This window comes from Osmerus mordax, chromosome 5, assembly GCF_038355195.1.
Source record: "Osmerus mordax isolate fOsmMor3 chromosome 5, fOsmMor3.pri, whole genome shotgun sequence".
Lineage (NCBI taxonomy): Eukaryota > Metazoa > Chordata > Actinopteri > Osmeriformes > Osmeridae > Osmerus > Osmerus mordax.
Window position 1 is genome coordinate 3,003,292 of NC_090054.1, and position 17,697 is coordinate 3,020,988.

General features: G+C 46.5%; 1 protein-coding gene across 1 annotated transcript in view; it reads right to left on the reverse strand.

Annotated features, from left to right (window-relative positions):
• Window positions 1-17,697, reverse strand: part of eys (eyes shut homolog) — a 171,744-nt gene that overhangs the window by 86,533 nt on the left and 67,514 nt on the right. The window contains exons 23-26 of the mRNA XM_067236547.1: window positions 10,261-10,357; window positions 6,396-6,503; window positions 4,122-4,267; window positions 65-236 (exon numbers count right to left, since the gene is read on the reverse strand). Of these exons, the coding sequence (XP_067092648.1) occupies window positions 65-236; window positions 4,122-4,267; window positions 6,396-6,503; window positions 10,261-10,357 (523 nt within the window). The remainder of the gene's footprint in view (window positions 1-64; window positions 237-4,121; window positions 4,268-6,395; window positions 6,504-10,260; window positions 10,358-17,697) is intronic.

Sequence of the window (17,697 nt, forward strand, 5' to 3'; positions counted from 1 at the left end):
TGGGACTGCAGGGTGCGGGGGGGCTTACCTCCCATGCAGGCAAGGCCTGGACACACAGTCTTACCTCCCATGCAGGCAAGGCCTGGACACACAGTCGTCCATGTCGGTCTCACAGTGCGGACCCAGGAATCCGTCTGGGCAGACGCAGTGGTAGAGGCCCGGCCCGTCCACGCAGCGGGCGCCGTTCTGACACGGCGCGGACGCACACTCGTCCACGTTGCGCTCGCACCACCTTCCTGGAGGGGAACGCGGGGGGAAAGACGCGCAGGTGAAACGTGCGGTAAGCTTACAGCTGGGATCGCAACGCAGCCTAGGACATCTCATGACACTGCAGAAGGTAATACGAATGGAAAAAGTCCAATCCACAACACACGGTTCGAAAACACACAGTTATCAACCCAGGATGGTGACGCCTTTACTTCAAGTGGGAAAAGTGATCCTAACCCAAAGATTGATCCTAATAAACAGTAATCTGCTCACTTACAGCTCTGTAATACTTACTGGCCCTGCATGGCAGCGCCATGCAGCGCCATGCAGGGCCAAGACTTGTAGAGACATCCGGACGTTATGAATGACCTCTCAACTATGTGCTGACTACAGGATGCAGAGCATTGTGCTGAATTCACTGAAGCAGCCCGCCAGGGAATAATGTTTGAGGCTGCTGCTGCACAAAACATCTTTCATAACATCCATATAATCTAATCCTAATTGCAACCACAGGTTTTTAAAATCTCCCTCCATTATCGCTGTCAAGGTAGTGCGTCTCAAGGTTTTAACATTCCATTTGTATGAATGGAGGGAACTGTATCGTGTAGTTTTGTAACTCATGACAGGATTTATAAAAGCAAATAAGTGACAATGGGAAGAACCAGAATAGCAGAACAAGAACAAATTACAATTAAACAACATGAACCTCGCAAGTGCTCGAGTGTACCTGGAGGAAAGCAAGCAACAACAATAGAATTATTTCTGACGTTTCTGAGGCTACGCTTTTATCAAAAGGAAATCATACACTAACCATGCAAACAGTGCTTTGTACATTGTTGAAATGTCCTCAACCCTAACCCAGCAGATTACTAACCCAACCCATCAGATTACTAACCCCAACCCTAACCCAGCAGATTACTAACCCCAAACCTAACCCATCAGATTACTAACCCCAACCCAACAGATTACTAACCACAAAACCCTAACCCAGCAGATTACTAACCCCAGTGGTTCTCAATCCAGGTTCATGCCCCCTATGCCCTGCACATTTGAGATGTTTCCCTGCCCCAACTCACCAGACTCAACATGAACGGGTTGTTGACAGGCTTCTGCCGAGCTTGATGATGACCCGTTCATTTGAATCAGGTGTGTTGGAGCAGGGAAATCTGAAACGTGCAGGGTAGGGGGGCACAAGGACCAGGATTGAGAACCACTGACTAACCCTGACCCAGCAGATCCCCACAGACCCTGTGAACGATGGGCCAGATGTGTAGGCTGCCCCTTCATGAAGGTCAGGTTCACTGGCTCCACGTCATCTCCGTTAAAGCATGAGCCGATTACTTAGCAAAAGGTTCAAATACGGTACACAACAATAAAGTGAGCAATTGGCATGTAGTCATCCCATGTTCTGCTCATGGCGTCCACATCCCCAGCCAGCAGTGGTTCCTCCCATCCTGACCACGTTCAGAGGTAATTAACTCATTTCTGATATGATGTTTCTATTTCAACACCACAAGGTCTGGACAGAATACAAAGACATGACACAACTGTGTCGTACATGCAAAGACATTCATTTTTACCTTTTTTCTGAACACTAGGCAACTTTGGCCAAATACTAATACCATGAATAGTTCCAGTAGTTACTTGGTTATGGTGGCTCAGTATTACAGAACAAGAAGGTTCCTTCTCAGCATGAGTTGTTTAATTCATGCCATAGGTGAAACTTGCAGTAAAGTGCATTAAATCAGCATCCTTGCCAATTTTAATCTGTAATAAGATTACTGTTCACAAAGTCCTCGTCTCTTTTGGAAAACCTAAGAGATAAATAATGCATCTTGACATCTGGCTCTGCCAAGAGATGAAGAGCAGAGCAGGAGAGGGATTAGAAAGCTGTTAGGTCTAATCCCAAACGTTAACCTTCTTAGAGGAACTGAAGCAAAACCCTCTGAGAAAGTGAGAGAAATTAAATAATAATCTTACCGTTTTCTATATCCCCAATTACCTCTCACAGCTTGAACCTTTTTATGGGGGGGTGGGGGGAGGAGATCCAAAAACTATGATCAGATTTCATTCTTTTGTGGAGAGCAGGAGAGAAAGAGGACTAACTGTCGGCCAAGAGGATATTACTGTACTTGTGCTGGGCGATGATGACAGACTGTGGTGATTCACAGATGCAGGTTTAATAACACTGTTCTTTTAGCTTGGTAGAGATCCTATTATTTCCTAATTCTCTGAAGATATGCAGGGTCTAATGACCCTGTTATACCCCTTCCATTATCCTCATGAAAACATGAGGTCTGTTAGACAGTTTAGTGTTTTCAGTTTAGTGTAGAAGGGCTTGTCACGCCTAATTTGTGTATTTACATTGAGATTTTACATTTGATTCATTTAGCGGATGCTTTTATGCAAAGCGACATGTGCGCATGAATCAAATTTGGTCTATGTGTTAATGACATTGACAAGACGAAACCTAATAAGGCCGCCCAGCCGAATAAGAGCCTTAATTCAGTCCATGAGTGAAAAGTTTTTCAAAGACTTGGACACTTACCATTTATTTGAAACCAAAACAATTTCAGACACTCAGGATGAAGCCTGAGGATATTTGTATTCAGATTGAACGAGAGCCACCGGCTATAATACCTGAACACTTCATTTTCCAGGCTACATGGGCAGAGGAAATGAATGTTGGCATTCCATACGCCGCGGCCCCCAGGCCCTCTGATGGATGAAACAAGTTTTATGAGAATGAATTTGATAATAGCATCAAAGTGACACAATGAGTTACAGGATTCCAGTGGCAGAGCAGATGACACATCATAGCAGCTGCAAAGAAAAACACATTTTCAATTTATAAAATCATTATGTGGTAGATCAGTCCCAGACAGTCTATCTAGCGCCAGACCAGAGCATAGTCACTTCTGTTACACTCCCTCGCTCTCTCTCCTTTAATGTGTCTTCACGCACTCCTTATTTTTTTATCTTGCTTATTTCTTTACTCGCTTCCCCCCCACCCCTTTATTTCTTTCTCTGTTTCTTTCTGTATTTCTTTTTCATTCATTCTCTCTCTCTCTCTCTCCCCCCCCCCCCCCCCCATCTGTTCCCTTTCCGAGTTGCAACACCGCCCCGCGTCTTATTAAGGCAAATATTTTGTGTGAGCTCAGGCTGGTTGAACCAATCCAGAATACATCCTCCGCAGGGGCCCTCGGGGGACCCCCAGGGGCCCAGAGACGGGCTGGGAGCAGAGGAGAAAGTAATGACTTGTGCTATGCTGAGGCCTAATAATAAAAACAGCTTCTGTGGGAATTGGGCCATGCATGTCAGCGTCTTCCCTCCAGAGTGTCAGTCCCTCTGAGACTTCTCCCCCTCCTCTCCCTTTTCTCGACGGGGAGAGGATACATTGATGATACAGTGGGGAAGACAAATGAAATTAATCTTCCCGCTACCTGACAAGAATCGGGATTCGATGGTCTGAACCACGGACAATAAGACAGAAAAACTGTGAGAGAGCGTGAGAGAGAACAAGAGAGAGAGAATAAGAGAGAAAGAGAGAGAGAGTGAATGAGGGAGAGAGAGAGTCGATATTGGCATTTGGTGCAAAGGAGAGAGGAGTAATGGCCAGCAGTAAAACAACACCAGATAGGTGAGAGTGAAGACCTCAGAGAAATACAGGTCTTGGAGGAAAACGGGGAGAGATTGGAGCAGATCAAAATGGGACGCTGAATTGGCTCCTCAGGGTGAGTATGACTGGGTCATGTGGAGGTAATTATACAGGCAGCTGTTGTGACGCCAAAAAAATGGAGAAAAGGAACCACAGCAACAGGTGCTGTGGAGGCAGGTGAGTCAGACACTCAGGACAAGCTTTAGCCTCTCATATTGATCTCTCTGTCACCAGTGGGGTGGCAGGGGGGGTCTACCTGTGAAGCCGGGGTGACAGACACAGTCAAAGCCTCCTGGCGTGTTGATGCAGGCGCCCTGGTGGAGGCAGGGGGAAGACTCACACTCATTCACATCCAGGTCACACAGCCTCCCAAAGTACTCGGGGGGGCAGCTGCACAGAAACCTAAGGAGGTCAAGAATGAAGACAGGAGAGGAGGAGAGAGAAAAAAGATGGATAGAAAGAGAGAGACAGACACACAAAGGATGAGAGAGAAAGAGACAGAGTGAAACTGAAATGTAGACAGTGTCTTTTGTAGATATTGAGGATAGGGAGTTGTGTTCCCAGGTCAAGCTTACCAATCTCTGATAGCAAGACCATTACATTTAGTCAACACAACACACAGACTCCAGGCAGGTGCTGGGGTTAGGTAGAGGTGTGTGTAGAGGCTGGGTCTGGGGTTAGGTAGAGGTGTGTGTAGAGGCTGGGTCTGGGGTTAGGTAGAGGTTAGGTAGAGGTGTGTGTAGAGGCTGGGTCGGTGGTTAGGTAAAGGTTAGGTAGAGGTGTGTGTAGAGGCTGGGTCTGGGGTTAGGTAGAGGTTAGGTAGAGGTGTGTGTAGAGGCTGGGTCTGGGGTTAGGTAGAGGTGTGTGTAGAGGCTGGGTCTGGGGTTAGGTAGAGGTTAGGTAGAGGTGTGTGTAGAGGCTGGGTCTGGGGTTAGGTAGAGGTTAGGTAGAGGTGCGTGTAGAGGCTGGGTCTGGGGTTAGGTAGAGGTTAGGTAGAGGTGTGTGTAGAGGTTAGGTAGAGGTGTGTGAAGAGGCTGGGTCTGGGTAGGTATGCGTAGAGTTGTTTGTAGGGTAGAGGTGTGTATAGGGTAGAGGTGTGTGTAGGGTAAGTGTGTTAGAGGTGTGTGCATAGGTTAGTGTGTAGGGTAGGTGTGTGTTAGAGGCGTGTATAGGGTAGGTGTTTGTAGGGTGGAGGTGTGTAGGGTGGAGGTGTGTGTAGGGTAGAGGTGTGTGTGTGTGTAGAATAGTTGTTTGTAGGGTGGAGGTGTGTGTTAAGAGATTGTAGGTGTAGAAGTAAGCAGGAGACCAGGAGAGTGTAGCTAGCCTGGAACCTGAGAGGGGAGAGGAGAGAGTAGCTAGCCTGGACCCTGAGAGGGGAGAGGAGAGTGTAGCTAGCCTGGACCCTGAGAGGGGAGGGGAGAGTGTAGCTAGCCTGGACCCTGAGAGGGGAGAGTGTAGCTAGCCTGGACCCTGAGAGGGGAGGGGAGAGGAGAGTGTAGCTAGCCTGGACCCTGAGAGGGGAGAGGAGAGTGTAGCTAGCCTGGACCCTGAGAGGGGAGAGGAGAGTGTAGCTAGCCTGGACCCTGAGAGGGGAGAGTGTAGCTAGCCTGGACCCTGAGAGGGGAGGGGAGAGGAGAGTGTAGCTAGCCTGGACCCTGAGAGGGGAGAGGAGAGTGTAGCTAGCCTGGACCCTGAGAGGGGAGGGGAGAGGAGAGTGTAGCTAGCCTGGACCCTGAGAGGGGAGAGGAGAGTGTAGCTAGCCTGGACCCTGAGAGGGGAGAGGAGAGTGTAGCTAGACTGGACCCTGAGAGGGGAGAGGAGAGTGTAGCTAGCCTGGACCCTGAGAGGGGAGGGGAGAGTGTAGCTAGCCTGGACCCTGAGAGGGGAGAGGAGAAGAGCGGAGCGCTGGGCCTCATTATCACAGCAGACAGTGCTAGGCTGCTTCAACTGGGCCACTGAGAGAGGTGGTAAACCTCCACCACACCTGATGTGAACTCCCAGGACTGCAAAATCACAGACAGCACTCACAGGAGCGCGCTGCTCCCAGGAGGACAGCCCTGACAGGAGACAAACTGGAGACAAACCATTTAGGACCAAAATTGGCCCAGGGACTGGTCCGCCCATCTGTCGGCCAGGCCCACGGGCCCCATGGCTGCCATTAAGAGCAGCACAGAGGAGCTCTATGGAGGAGCCAGACCAATCTGGAGCCATGAAGCCCTCCAGCTGAATCTCAGCTTTTCCAAACGCCTGATTCTGTGTGTCAGGGTTAAAGGAGAACCACTGTTTTAAGACACTCTGGAGAATAATTGCAGGGACATCTCACTCCGGGGTTTCGAACCATCCTGTCCTCTTCAAACAGAAACACTGTTTTTTTGGGTTTTTTTTTACCTGGCACGTTTTGGTTTGAATTTTCAATACAATAACAGGGACAGGGAGATGAAATATGAAACCAGGAGAAAAGAAGAGAAAAAAGAACAACCGTTCTGAGAATGAATATCAAAGCCGGAGCAGCATAGTAGCAGCCCAGTACCTGTTCTGCAGATCCTGGCACACAGCATTGTTCATGCAGGGGCTGGAGGCACACTCATTGATGTCATCCTCACAGTCCAGACCAGAAAAACCCGGTTTACAGTCGCAGCTGCAAACAAAGAAATCATTAATATTGATATTTTCCCCCCTCCCGCATAAGAAAAAGCAAGAAAATCCACGTGTTTCATGGTGCCACGTGTGGGATGAAGGGAAAGACATATGAATGCGAGCTAGATATTAATTACAGATCACACATTGATTGCCAGAATGGATTTTGATTGTGAAGCTAAACCTTAGATTAAGATGTAGAGAAGGGGCTTCTATGTAAACAACTCACTTACCATTTGAAAGGGAAGCTTTTATTGAATTGACCTCATTTCAACTACAAGGGCTGCATTACGAAGACACAAAGCATTATGTCTGGATGTGGCTTCGAGGCAACATGACATAAAATGTTCTCGTATATCAGTTCATTTAACTTTATCAAAGCTCGTTCTGCTTATACTGTTATGACACACTATCCACACATCCCCACGGACACACACACTTATACAAATACACACACACAAATGCACCAATACATATACACACAACCACTCAAATGGACAACTGTAATGAATGGGGTTAGGATGCAGCTGACATATTAATTATGCTTTGTAGGTCATCATAGTTTTATTATTATATTATAGAACATTATATTATTATATAATGGCATCCTCAAAATTAATTGTGCCCATTAGAGTTTAACTGCTAAACCAGATTTGTGTTGCTTGCTTGTCTTTTCCAGTCACTCCAGTGGTGATAGTCAATATTTTGAAAATCTATTTAAATACAAACTATTATTTTTAAAACTATTACAGACACCACCTATGAACTTGTATATTATTTGTAGAGGCTGTATGAGTTTACAATGATAAGGCATTTGCGAGTATCGTATTTTCAGGACTATAAGTCGCACCTTGGTTTTCATAGTTTGGCTGGTCCTGCGACTGATAGTCAGGTGCGACTTATATATCAAAATATATGTATTTAACATGTTTTTAAGTGTCAATTCATACTGACTGACATGAACCAAATAGTTCAACGGATTCAGTGAGGTGGAATGAGATCGGGAGCTTGGTAAACTAGTTTACCGGTAACTTGCTTGTTGGACTCACTAGCAGCTAGCTAATTTAGCCTATTAAGCCAGGTATGGGAGGCTGAATAGCATATACACACCTCTACCCTACAAACAACTCTACGCATACCTACCCAGACCCAGCCTCTACACACACCTCTACCTAACCTCTACACACACCTCTACCTAACCTCTACACACACCTCTACCTAACCTCTACACACACCTGTACCTAACCTCTACACACACCTCTACCTAACCTCTACACACACCTCTACCTAACCTCTACACACACCTCTACCTAACCTCTACCTAACCCCAGACCCAGCCTCTACACACACCTCTACCTAACCTCTACCTAACCCCAGACCCAGCCTCTACACACACCTCTACCTAACCTCTACACACACCTCTACCTAACCTCTACCTAACCCCAGACCCAGCCTCTACACACACCTCTACCTAACCTCTACACACACCTCTACCTAACCTCTACACACACCTCTACCTAACCTCTACACACACCTCTACCTAACCTCTACACACACCTCTACCTAACCTCTTCACACACCTGTACCTAACCTCTACACACACCTCTACCTAACCTCTACACACACCTCTACCTAACCTCTACACACACCTCTACCTAACCTCTACACACACCTGTACCTAACCTCTACACACACCTGTACCTAACCTCTACACACACCTCTACCTAACCTCTACACACACCTCTACCTAACCTCTACACACACCTCTACCTAACCTCTACACACACCTCTACCTAACCTCTACACACACCTGTACCTAACCTCTACACACACCTCTACCTAACCTCTACACACACCTCTACCTAACCTCTACACACACCTGTACCTAACCTCTACACACACCTCTACCTAACCTCTACACACACCTCTACCTAACCTCTACACACACCTCTACCTAACCTCTACACACACCTGTACCTAACCTCTACACACACCTGTACCTAACCTCTACACACACCTCTACCTAACCTCTACACACACCTCTACCTAACCTCTACACACACCTGTACCTAACCTCTACACACACCTCTACCTAACCTCTACACACACCTCTACCTAACCTCTACACACACCTCTACCTAACCTCTTCACACACCTGTACCTAACCTCTACACACACCTCTACCTAACCTCTACACACACCTGTACCTAACCTCTACACACACCTCTACCTAACCTCTACACACACCTCTACCTAACCTCTACACACACCTCTACCTAACCTCTACACACACCTCTACCTAACCTCTACACACACCTGTACCTAACCTCTACACACACCTGTACCTAACCTCTACACACACCTGTACCTAACCTCTACACACACCTGTACCTAACCTCTACACACACCTCTACCTAACCTCTACACACACCTCTACCTAACCTCTACACACACCTCTACCTAACCTCTACACACACCTGTACCTAACCTCTACACACACCTGTACCTAACCTCTACACACACCTCTACCTAACCTCTACACACACCTGTACCTAACCTCTACACACACCTGTACCTAACCTCTACACACACCTGTACCTAACCTCTACACACACCTGTACCTAACCTCTACACACACCTCTACCTAACCTCTACACACACCTGTACCTAACCTCTACACACACCTCTACCTAACCTCTACACACACCTCTACCTAACCTCTACACACACCTCTACCTAACCTCTACACACACCTGTACCTAACCTCTACACACACCTGTACCTAACCTCTACACACACCTGTACCTAACCTCTACACACACCTCTACCTAACCTCTACACACACCTCTACCTAACCTCTACACACACCTGTACCTAACCTCTACACACACCTCTACCTAACCTCTACACACACCTGTACCTAGCATATCTCCCTCCCCCCCGCCAACGCTGAAGTGTCCTCTTTTTCACAAACTGAAATCTGGTCACCCTAGTTAATGTGTTACGTTAACATACCAGACACCTATTCAGCCTGTTGTTCTGTGAGCTATTGTTTAGTTGAATAACTTGCCTTTCGAGATAAAATGTATTTTCTTGGTCTTGGGTTTTGTGAAATACATTGAAAAAAAAATCAATTTATAGTCCACTGCGACTTAGGCTATATGTTTTTTTCCGCTTCATGACACATTTTTTGACTGATGTGGCTTACAGGCTACTCCGGAGCGATTTATAGTCCGAAAGATACGGTATACACTTGGATTGTATATTTATGACAATATAACCAGAGAAAGTATGTATATTAAAGTATATACTTGGATAGTATATTTATGACAGTATAATCAGAGATAGTATGTATATGAAAGTTTACACTGATAGTATGCATATGCAAGTATATACTTGGAGAGTATATTTATGACAGTATAATCAGAGAAAGTATGTTTATGAAAGTATACACTGATAGTATGTATATGAGAGTACACACTGAAAGAGTATACACTGTCTAAGGAAATCTATACTGAGAGTATGTATATATATATACATATATATATATATATATATATATATATATATGTATATATATACAGTACCAGTCAAAAGTTTGGACACATTTTCCTATTCAGTACCAGTCAAAAGAATGGGAAAATGTGTCCAAACTTTTGACTGGTACTAAATATATGACAGTATCTGGTCAGTATTGTGTATAGCTATGAGAGTGATCCAGTGCATGTATGGTTATGGGATCATTAAACGGTGTTTACCTGTAGCTATTGAGTCCATCCAGACAGAGGCCTTGGTTCAGACACGGACTGGAGGAACATTCGTCGGTGTCAATTTCACAGCGAGTTCCCTCAAATCCTGAAAGATAGATGAGATGGTCACGGATCGGCAGGCCCTCACTACATCCTGTGAGCGGGGGGAGTCTGCAACAAAGGCCCTGGTGAATGCCTTTTTAATGGAACTAGTAGCCCCTGTAGCATATCTCATCTCCCAGCCCCCGGCTGCTCCCTCCAGCCCCTCAGAGAGCTTCTAAGTCTAATAATACTTCAGAGCACTGGACAGATTGGTCTTAGAGTGTGTGGTTTGTGGTTTGGGGGGGGGGGGGCAGGGGGGGCTTGTTAAGTTGGGGTTAGAGGAAGATGCTGAGCCCCTGAGCTCCTCTGCCCTGCTTCATTACGGGGGACGGGGGTAAGAGGGGGGTGGGGAGAGGGGGCCCAGCTAAGACGATCAGCATGGATGCTTTGTGGCTCTTTTGAAGGCAGCAGGGGAGCCCTGGAACATTCCGCCTGTCAGAGCGGCGCTCCTGCAGCGCTCCAGGCCCCTGCTGCAGAGAGACCAGGACCCTGGACAGCTACCATGACGCCGCACTACCAACACTGCAGCCAGCACATTAATACGTCACCTTAATGTAACCGGGTTATCTGTAAGATACTTGTACTGTAGCCAAGGCAATTAGAATATTGGTTTATTTTAATATGATTAGGTTAAGGATTCCGTTTTATGTTATATGGTTATATTTTAGAGAACCAATTTTAACAGTCGCCAACACATTTAGAAGTCCAATCTGGCATGTTGATTACCTATTAAAATACTTCTAATCTATAAAAAAATCAATTTCTATTGTTCTGGAAATGAAATTGCATTCTTTTTTACATGATCCCACTGGGAGCACTAATCTATCTTCTGAAACATTAGGAACATTAACGCCTCATTGTTGTTGTAGGAGACATCTATCTGGGGATGTCCTCCCAGCAGCTCGTGGTCCTCTTTCCTTCTTTGGGAAGGCAGAGTTGGCTGAGTGAGTCGGGACACTTGTGCCTTGGTTGCAAATGACGTGTGACTGTGATTGGGGTTCTTGAGCAAGCTCAGTCCACTTCACCACAGGCTCCCACAAACGCCCACCAAGTGGGGTCGGGCTCTGACGGGTGAGAAGGTAGGAAATGGGGGGGGGGTTATTTAGGGGGCAGGGGGGGGGGGGTTGGAAAGGGGGAGAAAAGGTAGTTAGTGAGAGACAGAGAGAGAGAGACACAGAGAGAGAGAGAGAGAGAGACAGAGAGAGAGAGAGAGAGAGAGAGACAGAGAGAAAGTGTGTGTGTGCGTGTGAGTTGTCACAGCCTTTTGTGCCCCGGGAAGTGACAATGAGTGCAGGGATCCATGGGCGCAGGGAGAACACACACTATCTGGTGAATTATGGGCCAGTGGAGCTTTCCCAGGCCGGCTGTCACTCACACACACCCAGGCACCGAGGGGACAACTTGGAATGTCAACGCAGTGTAATGCATCTGCTGCCAGAGCACACTGCCACTGAGGGCTCTGCACTCTCCAGTGGAGGGAGAGATGGAGAGAGAGGGAGAGAGAGATGCAGACAGAAAGAGAGGGAGAGAGGGTGGGATGGAGGGGAAGGGAGCAGAGAAGAAGAGTGCATAAGAAAGGGAGCAACAGAGAGAGAGACAAAGACAGACAGAGAAAGAGAGGGAGAGACAGGGAGAGAGAGAGAGAGAGAGAGAGAGAGAGAGAGAGAGAGAGAGAGAGAGAGAGAGAGAGAGAGAGAGAGAGAGAGAGAGAGAGAGAGAAAGTGCGAGCGAGAGAGACAGGGAGAGAGAGACAGAGAGAGACAGACAGAGAGAGAGAGAGACAGAGAGAGAGAGAGAGAGACAGACAGAGAGAGAGAGACACAGAGAGACCCAGACAGTGTTTGTCCTCCGGCGTTCTGTCCATCGTTCACTGGGCTGATGATCAGTGCTCCTGTCTCCACAGAGAGAATGAGCATGGGTAATCCCCAGGACAAATCAGGCTTCCAGAGCCAACATGTGATGGACGTTTCAATCAAAACACCAAGGATGTCAGGCCTGGGAGAGGGGAGAACTGGGCTGTTGGACTGGGTCTGTTGTCATCGAGCCTGTCACCGTGACACTGTTAACCCAGACAGAGGCTAGCTAGGAACTGCCCTTGATATCTCAGTGACGTCAGCACAGACGAGCATTCAGGAACTCACACCCGCAGCTCAATACACATTATATTACACTGTGTGACACATTGCTTTTATTATTCGGGCTGAAAAAACTTGCTGAAAGAGGGCCATTATTCAGATATGGAACACTCTTGACACCCGCACTAGAGGATTTACATTTAGTCATTTAGCAGACGCTCTTATCCAGAGCGACTTACAGTAAGTACAGGGACATTCTCCCCGAGGCAAGTCGGGTGAAGTGCCTTGCCCAAGGACACAACGTCATTGTTTTGACACGGCCTAGAATCGAACCAGCAACCTTCTGATTGGTAGCCCGATTCCCTAACCGCTCAGCCATCTGACCCCCTTTAACAACAGTCAGTGCACCCACACACCCAGAGTAACTGGGTGTTATTAGGTCACTATGGGTATCACACTGCTGGTCTGGGCTGAAGAGCACACAGCTTCATTTATACACGATGCCAAAGGAGTATTAATTGGCAAGATGAATGCACTAAGGGTTAGCGAGCCACACACATTTACGACCTATTTTTAGAAATAACGCAGCTACATGTGCTCAACTTGGAGGATAAAGCTAGCCGCTAATTATCTGCAGTGACTGTGGTCATCAATCTCACTGGCCTCAGACATATGGCTATATCCTGAAAATATCCCTGCTTTTTACCAGGCTAAAAACCTAAGGCTCAGACGATGTTCGCGGTGACTGTTCTTCCTAATTCTTTATCGCTCGGGCTTTGCTGAAGATACGACTGTAGATGATACAGGTAATCATCAAAAGAATTGGTTCACATGCAGCACATGCAAAATGTGTTCAAAATAAAGTTATCAGCATTGTATCAGACGTGATCAAGCCCAGCCTTGACAACACACTGGTGGTCAGGCACAGGCACAGGAGCAGGGGGAGGAGTTAGGGGAGGAGGAGGAGTCATCAAAATGAGCAGGGGGATGAGTCACCTGTCCTGAGAGGGAGCAGTAACTGTCAGCCCAAACAGCAGGATAGACTGGGCACAGGTGTGTCCTGTTTGTCACAGGTGTGTCCTGTTTGTCACAAGTGTCTCATGTTTGGATCTGGATGTTTGGCATGCACACATTCCTTCAAAAGAGCATTCAATGGTCCAGTCTCTCTCTCAAACACACACACACAATCTTTCATTGTTTCTGTCCAACTGCTTCTAAATTCATGTAAAGCTTGTGCAGGTATCTGGTAGTGATTGTAGCACAGTATTTGAATTGACTGTCATAAATAAGCGTTGGTGTGTGACAGCTTGTGGCCAACATCCAGACCTTCAGCAGATGTCCTGCAGCCCCAGGTCCCTGCTGGCCATGGGCATGTCAATCCCGAGGCCCAGCTGGGTATTAACATGCACGCATTCAGAGGAGCCCTTTCAGCTGCCTCCTGCAAGGAAACGGGGAGATGTGGAGGCGAGGCAGGGAGCTGGAACGGAGGCCGTGCAAGGCTTGTTTTTACTCTGGCACAACTGGCTGAACAACAGCACTCTGACCAGCCCAGATGACCATGTCAGGGCCGCTCGCTTCATCGGGAGCTTTGATTTCCTCCAGGGAGGCGTGGAGTGTGGGAGATCAAAGCCAGAGTGGAGGGGTCCTACGTGGGATCAGATTCGGTACGCTGTGTACAAGATTAAAGACGCCGTGACACAGACGCACAGAAACACGAAAGGAGATGTTTCAGAACCAACTACACGACAGGGAAATTCATCTCTTCAGCCCTTGTCATGTCATGGACATGCAAGTTCATGTCCATGACATGACAAGGGCTGAAGAGGTCATTTTGGACTGCAGCCAACTCCTCCAGTTCATGTCGTCATGAACGCATCTCGCCTACTCTGACAAAGTACACGAATCCTAATCATAAACGGAGAGCTCCCTCGTTCAACAGGGCCGTCCTTTCAGCTTTTTTCTTCAGCAGGCAGTCACACAAACGCATACAGCCACCCTACTCTGTCAAAACATCCCTCGCATTAGAAAGCCCAGTATTACAAATTGAATTTCAATTGATGTCCTCCATTTACATAAAAATGAAATGGAGTCTCAGGCTTGCCTCAAACAATCAGACTCCCTTCTGCCTCAAACAGAAAGGACAATCATCATCTAAAACCTCCACAATGTCTATGATAAAATACCTGGCTAAGAAGCACATAATGGTGTTCCTAAGCGAGAAGATATGGGGGCACATTGCCCTCAATGTCTATTAGGCAGTGCAGTGTGTCTGTTAGATGTTGTGCTAGCATGTAGCGTCTCACATGAGGACTTGTTTGTGTACTGGTGTTCTTGGGATGGGATCTGGGGGGGGGGGGGGACGGCAGGCAGATAAAGAGGTTTGTTCTCCAGCTGGTCAGGGACCACTCAGGGGAATGTGGTCGGGAGCGCCGTTTTTTTGCTAAGTGCAAATTGTTTTGTGCATGTGAAAGCGAAGCGGGCAAAGCTTCTAGAGGAGTCTTCTTGCAGGAAATCGCCTCCTGCCTGATTCTGTTCTACCCTCCAATATATTAGAGGAGAAATTGATGGTTCTCCACCTAAACACATCCCTCAGGCACTTCTGGAGCAGTCGTGTCTGACTGGGTGAACAGGCGGAGGCATATCGACTCAAACACACGTAGCTATGAGAGAGTGAGGGAGGGTAACATTCTGCAACACCTCCGAGGCATGGCGCCTTCAGTGTGTCTGTGGTGAAGACACAGGTGTATGTCCACACGCGCACACCTCCTCTGACACAGCAGCTCCGTAGATCTCTGGGCTCACCAGATGTGGACACGTGTGCATGGTGATAGACGCTGAAATCGATGGTAGGATATTCTGGAGTTTGGTAATCAATTGCTTTGACCTTTAGCTAAAATAAATAAGATCAAAATGTAAATATGTTAAAGGAAGATAATTTGTGTTCAAAAAGTTAAAGCTAATTTACCTATAACATGTGATGCATTTGAAATTACATTGTTGCAATCTTTCTTAATTTCCTAAGGTTTCCATTTGTTTTCTGTTTTGTATCAGTTTGATTGCTAATGCCTCGTTCTGCCTGTAGGATAGTCAGCGTGTAGCTTACGTTCGTCCATCGTGTCCGTTGTCTGTTTTCTATAATTCCCCTTTGCAGGTATGAACGGAGGTTGGGATGTGTTTTGACTTGTATGTATGTATTATATAAAAATATATAATTTAAAAGAAAAGGTGTTACTGTTTTCCCTTTCGTTAATATGCGCTTTGTTTTGGTTTGGTATTTTGCACACGGCACGAGCACAATTGGCTGCCGAACTACAAACTCTGCCATAACCTACTTTGTCGGTGTTATTAGTCAAAATGGCAAAGAAATCTGTGGTATGGCAGCATTTCATTAAAGTACATTTACAAAGTACCGGGTGACTCGAAAAAAGTTGAATGCAAACTCTGCCAACAACGGTTTATTGTTCATAGTTCAACGTCGAATATGATGTAGACTACCACCTGAAAAACGTAAGTTGGCCTAGCCCTACTTCGGTCATGGTAACACGCTGGGTTGAAAAATGAATTTGCCTATTATAAGAATCACATCCAAATCGAATGACATTATCTTCTCCGGCCAAGACAACAAAATATTTCTCTGTTGCACCGGCCACTCAGCTTCTACGTAAGTTCGCATGCTGCAAGTTTTCAGGCAGTGATAAGCGCGCTCTGATGATTTGCATGTTAAACAAACAATATTTTTAATGTGTAGGGGAGACCGGGGATGGAAGTAACACTTTTTGTTTGAGCATCAGTAATTCAGTGGTTGTTTGTGCTAGGTCTCTCAAACTTTGATACATACTACCCATATCTGTATTCTATAAATATAACTCACTTATAGTCTAGTCTATAGTCACTTATCTACTACGCAATCACAGATTATGTGAGTTAGTGCCAAATACAAAGAGTTTCATTGTTACAACCTACCCCACAACTGGGGTGAGTTGTAACACTAGCTGGGGATGGATGTAACGACAAGAGGTAATTTGATAAATGAGCTCCACACTATAATATATACAAGACTTTCCGACTACTACGGTAGCCTACATGGGGCTTCTCACTTGAACCCTCCTCTATTAGCTTCTGTGCGGCTTTAAAATATCTGTACAGTGTGACGTGACAGATGGAATGGGCCTTGGCGACTGAATTTCAGCCTTTCTTAGAATGTCTGCAGGGACACCTCTGTCTGTCTTACACTTCCACTGCCTAGGCATGCTAGAAAGAAGGTGAAAAGTACAAAAAACATTTTGAGTCATCATAAGTGGATGGTTGTGGCCGAATGTGGATGAACTGTTACAACCATCCCCACAACAACCAGCCATTACATAGCTAACTGTTTAAAGTATGTGGGTTTGAAGTTAGCATGAATGCTAAGCATCAAATTAAACTAGACAAACGGCTACTTTAGGTGATATAAATTTGAACATTGCAACTACAATAGAATGAACACTAGGCATAAGACAATCTTGATTAAAAAAAAATACTTTCTTACCTGAAAATCTGTTTTTTGGTTGTAAAATTCAGTGTCGCTAACAGAGACATGCCACTTCTCATGTGAGCTTGAAAAGGAAATGGGAGTCTACGATATTGATGACATCACCGTAGTTATTTTCTAATTGGTCAAACTGACAGTGTTACAACTAACCCTGTGTTACTTTCATCCCCGGTCTCCCCCAAGTACATTGTAAGAGATACTAAATACCATCAGCATTTGGTTACAACAGGACTGGTGATACGAGTCTTATTATTAGTATGCTATTAGCGGCTGAATCTGCAATGTCCAGCAGCCATTGAGTCAGATCGGGAAAACGTTTGTACGTTGTTTTTTTTTCTTAGTCTTAGTCGGGTACAGCCCTACACCACACACACCACACCACACACACCACACAAGCACTCACAGACACACACACCACACTACTAGCACAAACACTCACAGACATACACCACCACCACAAACACACAACACCAGCAAAAACACACACCACCACCACAACAGCACACAGGGCAGGTGGAGGGGAGAGGACAAGGAATGGGGGGAGAGAAGTGAAGGTGAGAGAAGAGGGAGGGGGCAGGGGGAGGGGGATGGAAAGGGTAGAGGAGGGAGAGGGGAGAAAAGGGGGGAGAGGAGGGGGGAGAGGGGAGTAGAGGGGGGAGAAAAGAGGGGAGAGGAGGGGGGAGAGGAGGGGGGAGTAAAGGGGGGATAAAAGAGGGGAGAGGAGGGGGGAGTAAAGGG